The sequence below is a fragment of the Astatotilapia calliptera genome, chromosome 3 (assembly GCF_964374335.1).
Source record: "Astatotilapia calliptera chromosome 3, fAstCal68.1, whole genome shotgun sequence".
Taxonomy (NCBI): Eukaryota; Metazoa; Chordata; class Actinopteri; order Cichliformes; family Cichlidae; genus Astatotilapia; species Astatotilapia calliptera.
Genome location: NC_137424.1, coordinates 79,196,307 through 79,215,576, shown reverse-complemented (window position 1 = coordinate 79,215,576; position 19,270 = coordinate 79,196,307). Strand labels below are relative to the sequence as shown.

The 19,270-nt window shown below is 41.6% G+C and overlaps 1 protein-coding gene across 1 annotated transcript; it reads right to left on the bottom strand.

Moving 5' to 3' along the window:
- Nucleotides 1-6,867: 6,867 nt before the first annotated feature.
- On the bottom strand, nucleotides 6,868-19,269 carry LOC113017930 (uncharacterized). Its single transcript, XM_080299383.1, has 8 exons — nucleotides 19,137-19,269; nucleotides 18,232-18,588; nucleotides 18,033-18,128; nucleotides 12,675-13,007; nucleotides 11,511-11,843; nucleotides 8,288-8,614; nucleotides 7,811-8,146; nucleotides 6,868-7,560 (listed from the first exon to the last, which is right to left on the bottom strand). The coding sequence occupies exons 1-8, from the start codon at nucleotides 19,171-19,173 to the stop codon at nucleotides 7,469-7,471; spliced, it is 1,911 nt and encodes a 636-aa protein (XP_080155509.1). The 5' UTR covers nucleotides 19,174-19,269; the 3' UTR covers nucleotides 6,868-7,468.
- Between the last annotated feature and the right edge of the window lies 1 nt (nucleotide 19,270).

Genomic DNA, 19,270 nt, shown 5'->3' with positions numbered 1-19,270 from the left:
GAACTACATGATGTCAGCTCATGAGCACAGATGATGAAGTTTTTTGTTTTTTTTTTAAATTTTTTAAGGGTGTTGGGTCGCAAATTTTGAAGATAAAATGATGACCACCGGATGATGTAGAGATTCACCTTTTTATTGAAAGATCCAATTAAAATCACTCAAATATCCTCTAGAAAAGATAAATATTGAAACGCAGTTTATTAAACGGTCATATGAACTGCAAAACAACATTGCAAAGCAAGCAAAACATGCACCGGGATCTAGACAGAAAGCGCTGATGGGGACATTTCTGACCCTACTTCTCTGAGATCCTGTACCCCTCCTCTAGCCAGCTTTTAATTTTTGACTCCTTGTCAAGTTAGTTTAAGTTTAAACTACAGGTATTTTCTCAATTTTACAAAGACCGATTTTGCAACAATTATGACTAAATGTGTTTGTCAGTGTTTTACATGTTAATCCTAATGATTAAATCTCACAAAAAACAGTGGGTTAACAGGAGCTCACATAACATGTGGTGCAGAGTTGTGATATAAGTGAATAATACTAAACCTAAATACATGGTGACAGATAGTTTAAATATGTGGGGTAAATGGTTAATGTGGCTGTTGTACAGAGTGTTCGTGGCGTTGCACCCTGGATCCTTCAGAGGTTTTTCAGAGTTTTCCCTGCTGGAATGTTTCAGGTTTCTGTATGTGTTGTGGCTAACTGTTGACGTCTCAGAAAGTCATCATTAAATGTCCCGATTAAGGCTCTTAGTTTGCGAGCATCATTTTCCTGAGGTTATAACACCTTTTTGGTGATGAGCGTAAAAACTAAATGTAGACAGCTTTGAGTTTTTGCTACGGAATTTGCAGTCAGATCACCAATTTGCATCTATCACTATGATTGGATCACTCATGGAGTTCACAGACGGTGACTGGATTGAATATGATAGGCTGGAACACTTTTTTGGCAAACGGCATTGAGGACGAAAAAAAAAAGTTCAGTTCTTCTCAGTGCATGTGGATCAAGGATGTAAGAGTTGATATGTAACCTAACAATACTTGGGAAACCTGTGGACTTCAGCTTCAAAGAACTGGTGACGTTGGTGCAAAATCATTACTGCCTGAAACCCTCCGTGACTGTTCAGCGTTTCAAATTCCAGACTCATTCACGCAGGAGTTTCAATGGCTGCATATGTGGTGGAGCTGAGACAGCTTTCAGAGCACTGAGTTGGAGGCATGCTGGATGACATGCTGTTGTTAGCGGAGCCCACACTGGACTTTAAGAAAGCGTTGGAAATTACTAAAGCAAGAGAAACAGCAGCTAATAACACTAAAGACCTATGGAAAGCTGACAACAATATGAATTAAGCCGATGCACATCAAATATCTAAGAGTGTTGGAGGCACATTTTGGCAAGTACTGTGTTTGTAAAGACAGTATCTGCCATAATTGCAAGAAAATGGGGGCACTAAGCCAAGAAATGAAGGAGAACTAAAGAAGGAATTGGAAAACTTAACCCAAACTAAACATGCATTTACATGGATTTAATAAGTGCTTTGTGGAGCCCATCTATGCCATTATCCATGTAAATGGGAAGAGCAGTAAATGGAGGTTGAGCCAGGGGCCTCGGCTTCCGTGATCAGCCAAGCCACCTACCACAGCTTGTGGCACTTGGGCGGGATGCCGGCTTTCCAAGCGACTGAGACAGTACACCGGTGAATGCATTCACCCGCTTGGCGCTATAGAGGTGCATCAGCATATCAGGGTCAAGAAACTGCAGCGACGCTACGTGTGGTGCAAGGAGAGAGGCCTAGTCTGCTGGGTCGTGATCTTCTGCAGAAAATCTGCCTGAATTGGAGAGAAATTGTCACGGCCTGAGGCCAGTGGGAAAAACAGAGGCAAACAATACTCTGAGGCGCAGGGACCGAGCATGACAAAGCTTTATTTGCAATGGTGCAATAATTTCCCCCAGGGATCAATAAAGTATTCTGATTCTGATTCTGATTCTGATGCAAACAGCGAAAACAGTGAGAGGTGCTCAAAGAGCTTAACATTACCTAGAACTGCTCAACGTAATCAAGGAATAACTCAAAAACACTCGAGGAACTGAGGGCTAGCGGCAGCCTAAATAAACTTAAAAAACACACTAGAAACTCTACTCTGGAACATGAACTTGGAACATGATTGGCAATAACATTAGCTTTGAGGCACACTATGATTCGTATTACTCCGCTTGGAGACACACAGGTTTAACTCAGAAATTCATAACCTTTCACTGTGAAACACACATGGCCGACTTGGCATTTCTATTAAATAAAGCTAAAAAGAGCACTAGAAGTGTCCGCGGTGGAAGCCATGGGGCTGTTGTGGATGGGATGGAGAACCCAACACTGGGTAATCTGCCAGTACAGGAACTCCTGGGGGGGAATCCTGAACACTGGGCAGGTGGGCACGGAGAAACTGTGAGCAGACCAGCGCTGAAATCTAAACAAATTACAGCAGTGGCTTTGCAATGTCCGGAGGTCCTCTGAGAGTGGAGAAAGCACAAACGTCAGAAAAAACATGAAACGGCTAAGAACAGCTGAAACTGTGGAAGCCCTGACTGACAAAGGTTTGCAGATGATCTGGCGAGGTGTGAGTCTGAGCGCTGCTCTTAACAAGCCGGCAATTCCAATTAGGCTCAGGTGCAGCCTCTCAGCATGATGTGTCGGCTCCACCCAGGGGTGGAAACGCCCTGTGGGAAGACCCGGCACTCACCCGGACCATGACAGAAATCATGTATACAACTGTAATAGCAGAATTACTGGGAAAGTATGCAGATGAAATTAATTGGACACCCTCAGGGGGACCACTGTGAAGCTGTGTGTGGACGTCTGCAAAACATTCCCGGTGTTGCTGTCACAGCTGTTCAGAACCCCACAAAGCTGACTGCCATGATTGAAGCAGTGAGGACAGCCGTGAGTACTCAGACTGTGCACATTGAACGCAATATGAATACGATCTTGGAGAAGCTTACCGGGTTCTCAGAGCATGCGCCAACCAGCTGGCAGGGGTGTTCACCAACATCTTCAACCTCTCCCTGAGACAGTCAGGGGTCCCCACATCCCTCAAAACAACCACCGTCATTCCCGTTCCTAAGAAATCAGAGGTCTCCTGGCTGAAATGCTACCGCCCTGTTGTACTGACATCGGTCATCATGAAGTGCCTTGAGTGGCTGGTCAAAGGTCACCTCTGCTCCTCCCTCCATGTTACATATCTGCAAAATTTGGCATGAACGCCAACATCCCTCCAAATTTCTACAATGCTCCACTTTTTCTCTTCCTGTGAGCTCGACCTCTTCTTACTCTCCCTTTTCTTTCTCTTGTTTTTGAATTCTCCTTTTTAACTTCCTTTTCCTCTCACTTTCATGTTTCCTCTTTCACAAACTGTCTAATCACACTCTCCAGTGTGTGTGTGACTTCGTACATCTCTTACTTTCTCCTTCTCAGCTTATTCCTTAAACATATAAATTACAATTTACTTCTTTTCTTGGGCAGTAAAAATCCCTCTGATGTTGTGGGACTCTCAAAAACTTCAATAATTCCTGGTTCAAGCCTGACACTCTGGGCTTTGCAGGGTGAAGGCCTCGTGTTTCATGCTCTTCACTGAGTTAAATGCATTCACCAGCAGAATAATGCTGCTGGGCCTGTTTGCAGACAGAGGCGGGAGCTCCTGCTGATTTGTATGGGACTAAAAAGCTGTGATTACATCCATCCAGCTTCACACTTTGTGAAAGCACATCTGTGGAAGGAATGGAAAAGTCATTCAGACGGCCACAGATCACTTCTGAGGAAAGAAGAGGAGATCGGCTTTCCTTGTAGTTTCACACCCGAGTAAACCAAATAAAAGTTAAAAAAAAAAAAAAAACTCAGAAAAAAATTAATTAAAAATCATATTCTATTAAAGTTATTTCACCTGGAAACAAACCTTTACACAGTACAAAATTAAAAATTAATCAATCAATTAATTAATTAATTTTCTTTTTTTCCAGTGTTTTTTGTAACGCCGTTCCCTCAAAGAATCTTTCCTTCGCCCCTCCTTTTTTCTTTCCCACTGTACACCACACTACAGCTCGCCGTTCTGATCCACTCTCAATCCAGATTATGCCAAAAACTGCTTTCAAAAATCAAGAAGCCACTTGCTGTACAGCTTCTCACTCTATCATTCGTCCTCTTCCTCCAGGCGCTGAGGAGCAGCTGAGTCAGTCTTCAACATGTGAGGGTTTGACAGGAGGGCGGGAAAGACTGGAGGAACCACATCTAAGAGAGGTAAGCAGCACATGCCCACACATGCTTACTGAGACAGGAAGACAAGAGAGAGAGAGAGAAGGCGGGCCAGAACTCAGAGACCATGACAGAAATATGATCTGATAGCCAAGGGTATTAAAAATAGATATGAAAACATTTAAAAACACATATCATTATTTTCAGCATTGGTTGGTTTGGTTGCAACTTGTGATGAGACTCTGATGGATTCTGTGAAGTTCTGTGTTTTTATCGTAATTCCTGTACGTACTTTCATAATCCGGCCTCTGACATATGCTCTCCACAACATAATAATGAATAAAAACGGAAACTGAAACTAACAGAAACTAAGCTCAAATGAAATAGTTTCATATATAAACTAACTTCTCCCAGCTTCATATTTCTGAGAGTGCAGTGAAACACGCTTGATGGTTTCATCATTACAGTTCCCTGTATTAAGCTCTGGAGCAGTAGTTACTTTTATTGTCTGGCTCTGTTCCACAGCGTGTTTTTATCCTCGTCTCCCTCCACTTTCTCTGTAGGATCTACCTTACAATATAAACGCCTCCAGGTGACTGTTGTTGTAAATGACATTAAATTGAACTCACACCCAACTGAGAGAGAAGATGTAAAACCTACATAGAAACATCTCAGCCAGCTAAAGCCACAACCTTCTGCTGTATTTGGTATTTTCTGTCATTTTAAAAAGGAATAATAATGTCAACTCATTCATTTTGGCATTCATTCATTGTTTATCTTGCTTTGTGTCATCGTAGTCTAAGGAGCTTGAAAAGAAAAGCGTTGAGTGCAGGTTTATTTTAACTGGATACACCAAATGTTCCTATTTCTTTGTTATAATTTACAATTGTGCTATTTTAACCCTTTGTTATGGTGCCTGAATGATTGCATGCTATTCTGAGTCACGTGTTTTGTAAAGCACATTGTAATGTTTGGTTTGATAAAGTTTATACAAATATAACAATGCTATCTGTTTTTATCCCCATAAATAAAAACTTCCCTCATAATAATTCTAACAATAATGCCAAACGTGAAACGTGGAAGTGGTGTCACTGTTATGGATAAACTATGGCATTAAAAATAATGTGTCAGTAAGATAACATGTCCTTTTTTAAATGATTGAGAAGGTCTATGAAAACTCATCAAGTGACAGAGAGAAAAGGTTGTGGCCCTTTAGTACCCCTTCATGGCTTCCTGTTAAGTTTCATTTTAAATTCTTCTTTTTTTGGTTTTTAAATCTCTTAATGGTGTTGCCCCTTCTTATTTGTCTGAGGTGCTTCACCCTCACATGCCGTCACCTGTTCCTCAGCTAACCAGATGCGTTTGACTGAAGACATTTAATAAATCCTGAGGAGACAGGAAAGCCTTTGCAGCTTTGGCTCCTAAAATGTGGAATGAGCTTCCTCTGGAGGTCAGACAGGCTCAATCGCTTCTTTTCTCCTTGACTTTTAACCCAGTATGAGTTGTTATCTGTCTGAAACTTTTACTCTTTACACGTAGCTGTACTGATTTATGGCTTAATTGTTGTTTTCTTTTACAGCACTTTGGTCAGCCGTTATGTTGTTTTAAAGTGGTTTAGAAATATAGTGAACGTGGAAGGTAAAAGATGAGTGTGTTTCTGGACTGCCTTGAAGAAAGATTTTTTTCTAATTGATATTTTGTTTATTTTTCATAAAATAAAAAGAGTGTCCAGGTCTACAAAAGAGACAAAAATGTTCCCAAAATCACTTTTTTAACCTTTTCTCTGGTTAAATACAAATAATAAAAGCATAAATAAATAAATGTAAGGCAGTGATTCTCAAACTTCTCACAATGAGTACCACCTCATAAAATATATAGCTCTTGTAGTACCACCCTTATGACCGATATTAAAGTACAGCAGTATAGGCCCATTTACAGTGTTGGGAAGGTTACTTTTAAACTGTATTCCACTACAGATTACACAATACGTCCCCTCGTATTGTTTCAGAGGAAAACACGAACACGGTGTAAAGTCGAGTCTTAATAGCTTACTTACAACTGGGCTCGTCAGGCACTCTTCTTGGCTGCAGTGGTTATTATTATATTTACATGGTTCCAGCTCCTGTTTCTGATGGGTGACAGCTCGTACTTTTCCATTTTCTCCCTCCCTCGCGCTCACAGACACATAATGGTTATGGCAGTCCATTCTCCCTGCAGCACGGACTACACTGCCCATCAGGCTACATTCTTTAGAGCTATACCTGTAACACTCTGCCTGTTGCCTTCATATGAAATAATTTTTTGAACAATAATTTCAAAAACATATTTCCTCACGTCATTTTGCGGGCCGCAAATAGAGTTGAGACACAGGCATTAGAGCCTCGTAATGTGTGTTTTGTTTCCACTGGCGTGGAATTACCAAAAATACAGAGGGCATAGTATAACACATGAAACAGGAAAAGACCATTTATTTCAGCAAAGTAACTGTATTCTATTCTTTTAAACAGTAACTGTAACAGAATACAGTTACTCATATTTTGTATTTTAAATACGCTGGTACATGTACTCCGTTACTCCCCAACACTGTATATTTAACACCACATAAAGTTTACACGAGACGATTTTATTTCTTATATGATTGTTATTTATTTTAACTGTCATAAACAGGATGTGACAGGTGACAATAACAACTGTACTGCATTAAAACATCTGCAGCAGGTGGGACTTCCAATCTTTAAGTGATGACCTGATAAACCCTGCTTCTGGGGCCAAACTACTCTGCATTTATCAACGCTGTTGTGTTTTTCACTTGTTTTAATTACTGCTCCCAGCGATTATCTCAGTTGTTCTCCTGACTGATGTTTGGTCCGTTTACAGCATCCTGCCATGCGATTGCATTTGTCCCTCACCGTCAGGAACCCTCACCTTAACTTTTATTGAGTGGAAAAAAGTTCATTCATCCTCCATCTTCACTGTGTTTATGTTATGCTAACATAGCTGTGTTGCTCGCCACCGCATAGCACATTATTATATTTTCTCAGTCAGAACATGCTATATTTTTTAATCTTAAAAAAAACTTTGGAGGCTTCCCTTGTACTACTAGAGGACGCCCACATACCACAGTTTGAGAATCACTTTCCCACTGTGTCCTTGTGATAAGCTGAAAGAGGAGGCTTATCCATGTTTATGATCAAACAGCTGATTCTAAACTAAGCCTTCAGATCAAACTGATTGATCAGCCATCAGAGGAGTCGGATCAATGGAGCTGCTTCTGTTCCTGATGTCCCCTGTTTGATCCTGGACCTGAACTCTCCCTGCAGAGGAGACACAAGACAGTCAGAGACACACACACACACACACACACATATCTTAGTGGAGCCATCTACTTGACATAATGTTTTCCCTAACCATCTATAAAGATTGACTAAATCTAACCATAACCTAACTTTAACCTTGCTCACATTTTGAGCCTCAAAAATGCAAATCAAACTCGAGGGGTGTTCCAAAAGAGACTGTTGGTCCCCACAAGTACGAGAAAGAGAAAACCTATATTTTCATACTGACCTTTGACCTTTAATAGCACTGTGGTCTCTCTTAAAATGCTTCTTTCTTTGCTGCTGACATCACAGCTGTATTCTCCACTGTCTCTCTCTGTGGGCTGTTTCAGGGTCAGACTGAGGTCTCCAGTTTTCAGCAGGTCGTCATCCATCTTCGTTCGGTCTCTGTAATCCTGGTGCTGTTTGTGAGGCCGGTCAGAGCTGTTCTCATACACGTGGACGATCAGTGGTGGATCCAATTCAGTATGTCTCCACACTATTTCAGCATCTTCAGGCAGGTTTTCTGTGGTTCTAAAGGGCAGCCGGACAAATTTGGCCCCCTCCTCCACCTCCACCTGACAGTCTGAAGGAAAACCACATCATGAGCTGCACAGACAGAAGTGAATCTACAAGTTAGGTTTTTATTTGGTTAATGGTAATGGTTGAATAATGATTTTCAACCACACAAACAGAAATATTTTCTGACATGCACACTCATACTGACTCGTCACTATCAGCAGCACCGTTTTCTTCCTCTTCATCCTCTTGTCCTTGACACTGCAGATGTATTTTCCCGTGTCTCTGTCCGAGGGTTTCTTCAGGGTCAGACTGAGGTCTCCAGTCATCTGTGAGTTTGCTTCCATCCTTGTTCGTTCTCTGTAGACCTGGTGCTGTTTGTCTCGCTGGTCAGAGCCCTGCTCATATTTGTGGACTGTAATTGGTGGTTCAGGTTCATAGCGCCACCACTCCACTTCAGCACTGGACAGGTTACCTGTGGTTTTGAAGGGCAGCTGGACAGACTCCGCCCCCTCCTCCACCTCCACCCGACACACTGAAAGATTCCACCATGTTTTATTCAGCCAGTAGCCACTCTGAATTGACAAGCGTGTTACAACTAGATTTGCTGAATGTGTTTGATTGGATAAGTAAAAACAACATGATTTTAAACGTGTCTAAATCCAAATCCATGTTAATAGGAAGTAGAGTACGCTTAGTCAACAGCCCACAACTAAATCTTTCCATAGCTGGATCGGTATTAGAACAGGTCACCCAGATTAAATTACTTGGTGTTACCATAAACCACCACCTTTCATGGTCTCAGCACATCAACTCTGTTATTAAGAAAATGGGACAGGGCATAGCTATAGCTAGGAAATGCTCTTTTTATATCACTTCTTCATTATGAAAGATGTCATTAATGCTCTAGTATTATCTCATCTAGAGTACTGCTCAATCATTTGGTGAGCAGCTAATAAGACAGATCTGAACAGACTTCAGTTAGTCCAAAATAGGGCGGCCAGATTAGTGTTAAGGTGTTCATATTATACAAGTATTGATAAAATGCACGATAAACTTTCTTGGCTTTCTGTACAAGCTAAATTATACTATGGCTTACTTGTATTTTTAAAGAAAGCAATACTGGTAAACACACCACACTTTTTTATGCTCAGTTGCAGCATCCAGATGAAATACATAATCATGCTACACGATTGTCAACTAACCACAATTTAGTAATTCCTCGTGTTAAAAGTAACTTTTTGAAAAACTCTGTTATATTTAGAGCATCTTTTCAGTGGAATAAGTCGCCTTATGCAATTAGAGAATTGGCTTCTATTCATAATTTTAAAAATCACCTAAAAGCCTATTTAGGCAGTTTTTAATGTATTTGTAAAAATTGTAGAGGGTAATGTCACTTGTAATGGAAATTGTGTATTTTGTTTGAGTGTTTTGTTTTGGGTTTCTTTGCTTTTTTATATAATTTTTTAATATTCACATGTTTACATTTTCAGAATTGTAAAACCTTATTGTGGATCTAAGAGCCAAATTATGTGGTGTCAAAATAATCAGTGGACAATTTGCATCCAACTCACTGGGTAACATTTTATTTGGTGGTATTTGATGGTTTGGGCCCCAGGAAGACTAGCAACCACTGTTGTGGAAGCTAATGGGGTTCCTTATAAATAAACAAATAAACAAAAAAAAAAAGAACAAGGTCAGTGAGGTCTTTACTGAACCTTACAATATAAAACTCATTGAAGCGACTGTGAACTGACACTACAAACAAAATGTAATTTAAAATATACAGGTGGTAATAATCAGGGGCAAGATTTGTCTACTCAGTCTAAGGAGCTTGCAAAGAAAAGCGTCTGGACTTCTTTAAGTTACTTGAAGACGTTTCACCTCTCATCCGAGAAGCTTCTTCAGTTCTAAGGTCAAATGGTGGAGAGTCCCAGATATAAACCTAGTGGGAGTTTCCCCCCACAGAGGGACAAAAGGACCCCCTGATGATCCTCTAATCGCCTGAGCCAACGTGTGAAAATGGGTGTGTTTCACAATCAGCCAGGGTTTTGGGTGAGCTCATTGTGAAACCTTTCCCCACCCTATCATGTGATTTCCTGAGGTCAGATGGCCCAGGATGTGAGTGGGCGTTAAGGCGTCTGGGAAGGGATCTCAAAACTGGATTGTAGATGGCAGACAGTTGGTGTCGTAAACCCCGCCTCTGTTCAAGAGTTTTGAGAACCACTTCCCAGACGCCAGCACTCTCAGTAGCAGGAGCAGCAGCAACACCAACATTGTACCCATCAGGTAAAGCATAGGCTACCTTCAGGCTGTAGAAAAAGCTCTCCTGAATCTAACATGCAATGGTGTTTGCTGTAGTGAGTGCTTGTGACAGGAGAACTGAAAACAGATGAAACCTATGTTGTGAACCAAATATGTGACTGTGGAGTTAAAAATAAAACAAGTTGGGATCCTTAAATACTCTGTCAGTCTTACTTGATAAGCAAAGCTGTTATTTGGTTTCTTATCTTTGACCTGAACCTTTATTTGTTTCTTCATGAGGATGTTTCCCTCCCACTCAAATCATGCCAGAGGCTTTTATTTTGAAGAAGGATCAAGAGAAATAAACAATTGCAACACATTTAGATGAGCTTGCAAAGTCTCTCGACAGATATTTTCCTACAAGAGATTCATATCCAGCATGGGTGAGACAGCCGTTCACGTTTGCTGTTGAGACAGCAGATGTCGATGATGAATACCTTGATGAAATCATTGAAGTTCAGCAGAGCCAGGTTCAACAGCAACTCTTCAGAACAACAACGCTCTCAACGTTTTGGTGTCGACAAATGGACGAGTATGTAGTTATTGTTAAGAAAGCCCTGGATTTTTTTTATACCATTTGTTACAACATATCTTTGCGAGCAATCCCTGTCAAGGATGCTGGACATAAAAATGAAGAAAAGGAAGAGACTTTGCTGTGAAAATGACATGAGAGTGGCGCTTGCCAAGGTGAAGCCACATCTGAACTGGTCTCTCAAAGGCAACAGCAGAAGTCACACTGATTCGCAGTATGTACATTTGTATGTAATTTGCTGTAAGTTCGTGCATTGTGTTGGTTTTGTTCTTTGAACAAGGTGATGTTCGTGCACGGGTCATTTTGTGCACCAGTAAAAAACATATCTATGTCTTGAATATGAAAAAAAATCATATTTTATTTTTCACTACAGAGGGGTTCGGTGAATGCGCATATGAAACTGGTGGGTTCGGTGCCTCCAACGAGGTTAAGAACCACTGATTTAAACACACAGTTGTGCTGCCTGACATTCTTGGCTTTTAGTCAAAACATCAAAGAATTTATTTTATTTGAATGAACTGAAAATAGATTCAAACTAAAAGCTTTTAGAGAATAAACTCCTACATGACCTCTGACCTGTATCTACAGCACTGACCTCTGACGTTCAGCTCCACTTGTTTCTTCAGCAGGATGTTTCCCTCCCTGCTGTAGACGGTGCAGGTGTAGGTGTAGTGATCCCAGTCTGTGGGCTGTTTCAGGGTCAGACTGAGGTCTCCAGTTTTCAGCAGGTCTTCATTCATCTTTGTTCGGTCTCTGTAAAACTGGTCCTGTTCTTTAAACTGGTCAGAGCCGTTCTCATACACGTGGACCTTCCTGGTTCGAATGTAAATACAAGTCCACTCCACTTTAGCATCTCCAGGCAGGCGAAGTCTGGTTTTGCAGGGCAGCTGGACAGACTCCACCCCATCCTTCACCTCTACACAGGGGACTGAGAGGACAACAAAGCACAAGGAGTTGTTCAGCCAGTGCAGCAGCGTGAGGTTAAACCTTTTCAGTGAGAACATGTTTGACCAATTCGACTCTGAAATACGTTCCTTTGCTCCACAGTAGTACAGTACAGTGGTGTCTGTCCAATCAGCAGCAGAGCGGACTCTTTACCAGAATCCTTTGTGCCAAATGTACAGAATCAAATCCTTTGTTTGTTTCTGCAGAGTAAAGTTTTTATTTTCATCTTTCAAGGTTTATATTATTTCTTAGAATCTTTCAAAGAAACTGTAGAAGTTACTAGACTATGATTCAACTACACAGACAGCTGGTCACTCGATCTGCTCTCTGAATGCTCAGCTTGTGCTCAAAATGAACTTAAAGAAACGTCTGTTGTGGTTGTTAGGTCTGCACTCGCAGGCCTCGCTAGCTCAGAGACTTATCCCGATGAACAAAGCAAGACAATCAGACCTCGATCGGTTTTTACTTGCACAAGTGTGGTAATCTCAGAGCTGCAAGCTCGGCACCCAAACTCAGTCAACTTCAACTCCAGCCTCTCCTCGCAGCCTTTTATTAAATGAGTACTTGTAAAATAATGTGTTGTAAGAGCTAAGGCACCGCAAAGCTGTTTAAAAGCCCCTTTGAGGTCCCTGTGTAATCACATAAACCCCAGGCAAAGTGTCCAAAAACGTAGGGACCTCCTGTATCTGCAGCTCACTCATAAAACCCTGTTCACCATAGTAACCACAGACACATTATTGATGACAGGCTCTTGTTACCGAACTTCACCATTTTCCTATACTGTAAACCTTTGATCTGTATCTTCAGCTCTGACCTTTGACTTTTAGCTTCACTTGCTTCTTCAGCAGGATGCTTCCAAGGATGTTGCTGCTGACGGTGCAGGTGTATGTGTCCGTGTCTTTGTCTGTGGGGTACTTCAGAGTCAGACTGAGGTTGGCAACTGTCAGCTGTTTTCTCTTCATCTTGGTTCTGTGTGTATATAACCAGTGTTGTTGTTGTTGAGGCTGGTCAGAGTCACTTTGCTGCACATGGACTATCCTTTTAAAGCTGTCAGTCCACATCACTGTAGCGTCTTCAGGCAGGTGAACTGTGGTTATAAAGGGAAGTTCAACAGACTCCACCCCTGAATCCACCTTCACCTGCGGGACTGAGAGGACAACAAACATCATCATCAGCTGCACAGGAAGTCTTTAAGATGCTAAAACATGACGCTGAAAAACTAGTTCATGCATTTATTACTTCCAGGCTGGACGACTGTAATTCATTATTATCAGGATGTCCTAAAAACTCGCTGAAAAGCCTTCAGCTGATCCAAAATGCTGCAGCAAGAGTCCTGACAGGGACTAGAAAGAGAGAGCAGATTTCTCCTGTTTTGGCTTCCCTTCATTGGCTTCCTGTTAAATCCAGAATTGAATTCAAAATCCTGCTCCTCACATACAAGGTCTTAAATAATCAGGCCCCATCTTATCTTAATGACCTTGTAGTACCATATCACCCTATTAGAGCACTTCGCTCTCGCTCTGCAGGCCTACTTGTTGTTCCTAGAGTATTTAAAAGTAGAATGGGAGGCAGAGCCTTCAGTTTTCAGGCCCCTCTTCTGTGGAACCAGCTTCCAGTTTGGATTCAGGAGACAGACACTATCTCTACTTTTAAGATTAGGCTTAAAACTTTCCTTTTTGCTAAAGCATATAGTTAGGGCTGGACCAGGTGACCCTGAATCCTCCCTTAGTTATGCTGCAATAGACGTAGGCTGCCGGGGATTCCCATGATGCACTGAGTTTTTCCTTTCCAGTCACCTTTCTCACTCACTATGTGTTAATCAGTGTTGGGTAAGTTACTTTAAAAAAGTAATTAATTACTAATTACTTAGTCAATATTGTATTTAAAATAATTATCTAATTACTGAGTCAAAAAAGTAACTTAATTACTAAATAAGTAATTTAACGAAATACTTCTTAAAATCCCTATAAACCTTGAGTGGACAGACAATAGAAATTAAACTCTTTAAATAATATTTTTTTTAGAGACGGAGACTCTACAGTACGCAGCGGTAGCATCTCTTCCACAGTGTAGCCTGCAATCATTTTTTAAGCTCACCTTCAGACGCTTTCTGTGCTGCTGAAGTAAAATCAAGCTTTGCCTGCTTAGCAGGAGCTGCCACGGTGATGGATGATGAACAAGGATCACTCAGAAGTGTTCGTCTATGCTCTCGTGTCAGGTGCTTCAGTAGATTACTATTAACAGCAGCCGATAGTTTTTTCTCCCCAGGACATAGTATTGCTGTAATGTTCTTGTCTGCTTGTTTCAGAAAAGTGAAGAGACGGGAATACAGTGGAGCAAAAAAGTAGCTGGTATTTTGGCCCATTCCTCCATGCAGATCTTCTCGAGAGCAGTGATGTTTTGGGGCTGTCGCCGAGCAACACGGACTTTCAACTCCCGCCACAGATTTTCTATGGGGTTGAGGTCTGGAGACTGGCTAGGCCACTCCAGGACTTTCAAATGCTTCTTACGGAGCCACTCCTTTGTTGCCCGGGCGGTGTGTTTTGGATCATTGTCATGTTGGAAGACCCAGCCTCGTTTCATCTTCAAAGTTCTCACTGATGGAAGGAGGTTTTGGCTCAAAATCTCACGATACATGGCCCCATTCATTCTGTCCTTAACACGGATCAGTCGTCCTGTCCCCTTGGCAGAAAAACAGCCCCATAGCATGATGTTTCCACCCCCATGCTTCACAGTAGGTATGGTGTTCTTGGGATGCAACTCAGTATTCTTCTTCCTCCAAACACGACGAGTTGAGTTTATACCAAAAAGTTCTACTTTGGTTTCATCTGACCACATGACATTCTCCCAATCCTCTGCTGTATCATCCATGTGCTCTCTGGCAAACTTCAGACGGGCCTGGACATGCACTGGCTTCAGCAGCGGAACACGTCTGGCACTGCGGGATTTGATTCCCTGCCGTTGTAGTGTGTTACTGATGGTGACCTTTGTTACTTTGGTCCCAGCTCTCTGCAGGTCATTCACCAGGTCCCCCCGTGTGGTTCTGGGATCTTTGCTCACCGTTCTCATGATCATTTTGACCCCACGGGATGAGATCTTGCGTGGAGCCCCAGATCGAGGGAGATTATCAGTGGTCTTGTATGTCTTCCATTTTCTGATGATTGCTCCCACAGTTGATTTTTTCACACCAAGCTGCTTGCCTATTGTAGATTCACTCTTCCCAGTCTGGTGCAGGTCTACAATACTTTTCCTGGTGTCCTTCGAAAGCTCTTTGGTCTTGGCCATGGCGGAGTTTGGAGTCTGACTGTTTGAGGCTGTGGACAGGTGTCTTTTATACAGATGATGAGTTCAAACAGGTGCCATTCATACAGGTAACGAGTGGGGGACAGAAAAGCTTCTTACAGAAGACGTTACAGGTCTGTGAGAGCCAGAGATGTTCCTTGTTTGAGGTGACCAAATACTTATTTTCCACCCTAATTTACGAATAAATTCTTTACAAATCCTACCATGTGGATTCATGGATTTTTTTTTCACATTCTGTCTCTCACAGTTGAAGTGTATCTCTGGTGCAAATTACTGACCTCTGTCATCATTTTAAGTGGGGGAACTTGCACAATCGGTGGCTGACTAAATACTTTTTTGCCCCACTGTATGTCCATGTCATAAAACAGCCACACGCTTCATCCGAGTCCAACATCTTCCGCTTTAGAATACGACTGTGCAGCAAACTGGCGCGAAATGACGCGCAGCTGCACTACAGCCATGTTAAATCGGCAGAGTTTACTTCTTATTTTACAATGTAACACAAGTACATTGTAAGTAACTGTAATTAAAATACCTAAAAATGAACAGTAATTAGTTACTCTGCTTTTTCAGTGGAAAAGTAATTTAATTACAGTAACGCATTACTTAGTAACGCATTACACCCAACACTGGTGTTAACAGACCTCTCTGCATTGAATCATATCTGTTATTAACCTCTGTCTCTCTTCCACAGCATGTCTTTATCCTGTCTTCCTTCTCTCACCCCAACCAATCGCAGCAGATGGCCCCGCCCCTCCCTGAGCCTGGTTCTGCTGGAGGTTTCTTCCTGTTAAAAGGGAGTTTTTCCTTCCCACTGTCGCCAAAGTGCTGCTCATAGGGGGTCATATGATTGTTGGGTTTTTCTCTGTACCTATTATTGTGCGATCTACTGTACAATATAAAGCGCCTTGAGGCGACTGTTGTTGTGATTTGGTGCTATGTAAATAAAATTGAATTGCATTGAATTGAATTAACCTTTGGCATGTGTCTGCTTGAGTGGAGCAGGGAGTGATTTAAATAGTTAGTGTTGTTCCTGAAAACATTTGTATTATTTTGTGATTATGGTATCTCTGCCCATTGGTTTAGGGTGGAATCATATTTTTTCTCTTCTCTGTGGGGTGTTATTCAGCTTGTACTGGTGTAACTGTAATCATAGGTGAAGCTCATTGGACTTTATATGTATTCCATTTATCATTCATCCTAGGTACCGAAGTGACACAGCACCACACAAAAGCCCTTCATGTCTTCATATCTTGGGAAATTGGGAAATCGGTGGAGCGATTTAGTGAAATATGTGCAAAGTATTTAAGACAAAAACAGAAGATCTTGAATGTCAATATTTGACATTTTTGATATTTTTGTCATTTTTACACGATCACCTTTATTCTTCAGCACAGTCTGAACTGTTCTCCAGGACTTTTGAAGGACATTGTGATTTAAAAAACAAAAATCCAGAAATGCTTTTACTGCACTGGCAGCGAGTTTGGGATTCAGTTCTTCTGTATCAAGAATGGCTACCTGACAACTGCCCTTCCATTGAGACCATTTCTGATGATGCTTTAATGGACGACTTAAAGAAAAAAAACATTATTCGGTATTTCTACTTATGTATTACAGCTTCCAAAATCACAGCATTCTTAGATAGCTGGAAACAGGACAGAAGATCAAGTGTTTAAATGTCTTCAAGAGTTTTTTGGTTTTTTTTTTGGCAAGTTGTGCTGCTGTGTCTGCCTTTTTATGACAGGGTAAAGCACAACTCCCAGTACCCCCCACTGCCCATGGCCTTGAATAACAACAATAAAAGCAGAGTTTCTCTGAAAATACAAACAGTAAACTTAAAATGAGTGATGCTTGTTTCATGATGCTCCAGATGTTCTAAGCTGGTAAAAGCTTTGAACTGCAAGCAGACCAGTTCAGGACCTGAACTCTTCCCTGCTATTTTATCAGACGCTGTTTAGTATGATGTTACTGAAATATGTAAGGCCTTCACTTAAGAAGACATCGTATCAATTGGAGCATTTGTTGTTGTATAACCTGTAAATACCTTTGAGCACCTTTCCAGATGTGGAAGCACTATTACATACCATCAGAGATCAGGTTTTGTAAGTGAGCTCTAATAACAAGTCAGATGCCTCCTTTTGAGGATGCAGTGTCCATGTTGTTCCCATAATCCTAAAATTTAATCCGTCTGACCACAGAATAGTTTTCGACTTTTTACTGACATTTGCCCCAAAGAAGAATAGCAGTGTCTCTGGATCATGTTCACATGCGCTGTTTTCTTTGCATGATACAGCTTTAACCTGCATGTGTGCACGGCATAGTCAAGTGTGTTGCAGTAATATCTGTAAATGTTTCAAAGCTCATGACCTGCCTGAGGGCACAAGGATCGCAGGTACCCAGGACTGATTTTCAGCCTTGTTGCTGTGCACAGACATTGCTCCTGATTCTCTGAAACCTTTGGCGATGTTATGTGCCGTAAATGATGAGATATTTATAGTTTTCAGAATTCTGTCCTGAGAAACATTGCAATTATTTTGTAATTGTTTTTGCAAACTCTGAACATCTTTACTTCGGGTAACTCTGCCTCTCTTAATACTCAACAATGTTATTGACCTGTTGCCAATTAGCCTAATTCAGTTAAATGTTAGTTAAATAATTATACGGATGTTTCATTTTTCGCTTTTTGTTGCTGCAACTTTTTGGAAAATTGTTACTGCCATCGAATTCAAACCTTTATTAAAATTGTACATTTTCTCAGGTTGCTGGTTCCCTTAAGAACATGGCTGGATAAATCTGAGGTCAACATCACTAACCACCATCATTTAAAATTGGAAATTTGACCACATCACACATGTGACAAATCACTTACCTTTCACAAAATAGTGTCTGAAGTACATGCCTCCACCCACAATTAAGAAAGCAGCCAAATTCAAGAAAACCAGGAGAACTGTGACCCTGCTGCGACCTGACAACAAAAATGTGAACAAAAACAGGAAAATTGTGTGATGTTAAAATAATGCTGCAGAATCTCTAACGCTGCACATGATTTTTCATTTGTTTGCACTGACCTCCACCTGTGGCCCTCTGGACCTGCAGCTGCACTGTTGCCTGACCCTGTTCAATACCAGACTTGCGGGCGGTGCAGGTGTAGTTGCCACTATCAGACAGTTGAAGATTTTTCAGAGTGAGGCTGAGGTTTCCAGTTTCCAGAGCATCAGTATTCATGGACGTTCGCCCGCTGTAATGCTGGTTTTGGTTCTGAAGGTTATCACCTTCCGGTTCACGCAGGTGAACTGTGGGTGGGTTGAGGTCGGACCGGCTCCACACAACTGCGCATTCTTTCACATTAACACTGAGAAACTTACACGGCAGCAGGACAAACTCTGCTCCCTCCTGCACCTTCACACTTGAGGCATGCTGGGAAACTGTGAGGACAGGAAGAGTTTAAACCTGAAATCATTCCCACACTTTATTATGACAGCAGGAAACTTATTACAGGCTGAAGTAGACACAGACACAATGCAGCAGTTCCAGTGATGCACACCGGCTGATTTCATGAAATCATGTTGATTCAGTGTTTTTTTTATTAGTTTAGATAAGTAAGGACATTATTCCTAAGACATGACCAAAGTGGCGGCTGTTTCATAACTGTCACAAAACCCGTGAGACCAGTTACACTGTCATGGTGGCTAGAGAGGAAATGAAAACCGCCAAGTGCATCAGCTTAGAGGGACTCGAGCTGATAACAGAACAGATAGAGACCATTTTTGTCTCACTGCTTCAGTGAGAGAAGACATTTAAGATAAAGTTACGCTGGCTCGGATAATCTCAACTGCAACAGCATGTGGCAGTTGAGACCTCACCTTGTTTATGAATGCACACAAACCTGTCTGACTGTGTGTGTCTCTGTGTGTCTCTGCAAGTGTGACATTAATGGAGCTTGGATCGTGAGAACAGAGGCAGATTTTCTTACCGTGCAGGAGGATCACAAACACCAACAGGGTCTGCATCTTTCTGTAAAAACAGCAAATAGCTAAAACTTTTCCTTCAGTCGTCTTCTGCCTGAGGAAATCAGCAGTAGATCCACAGACATAATCCACCTGCTCC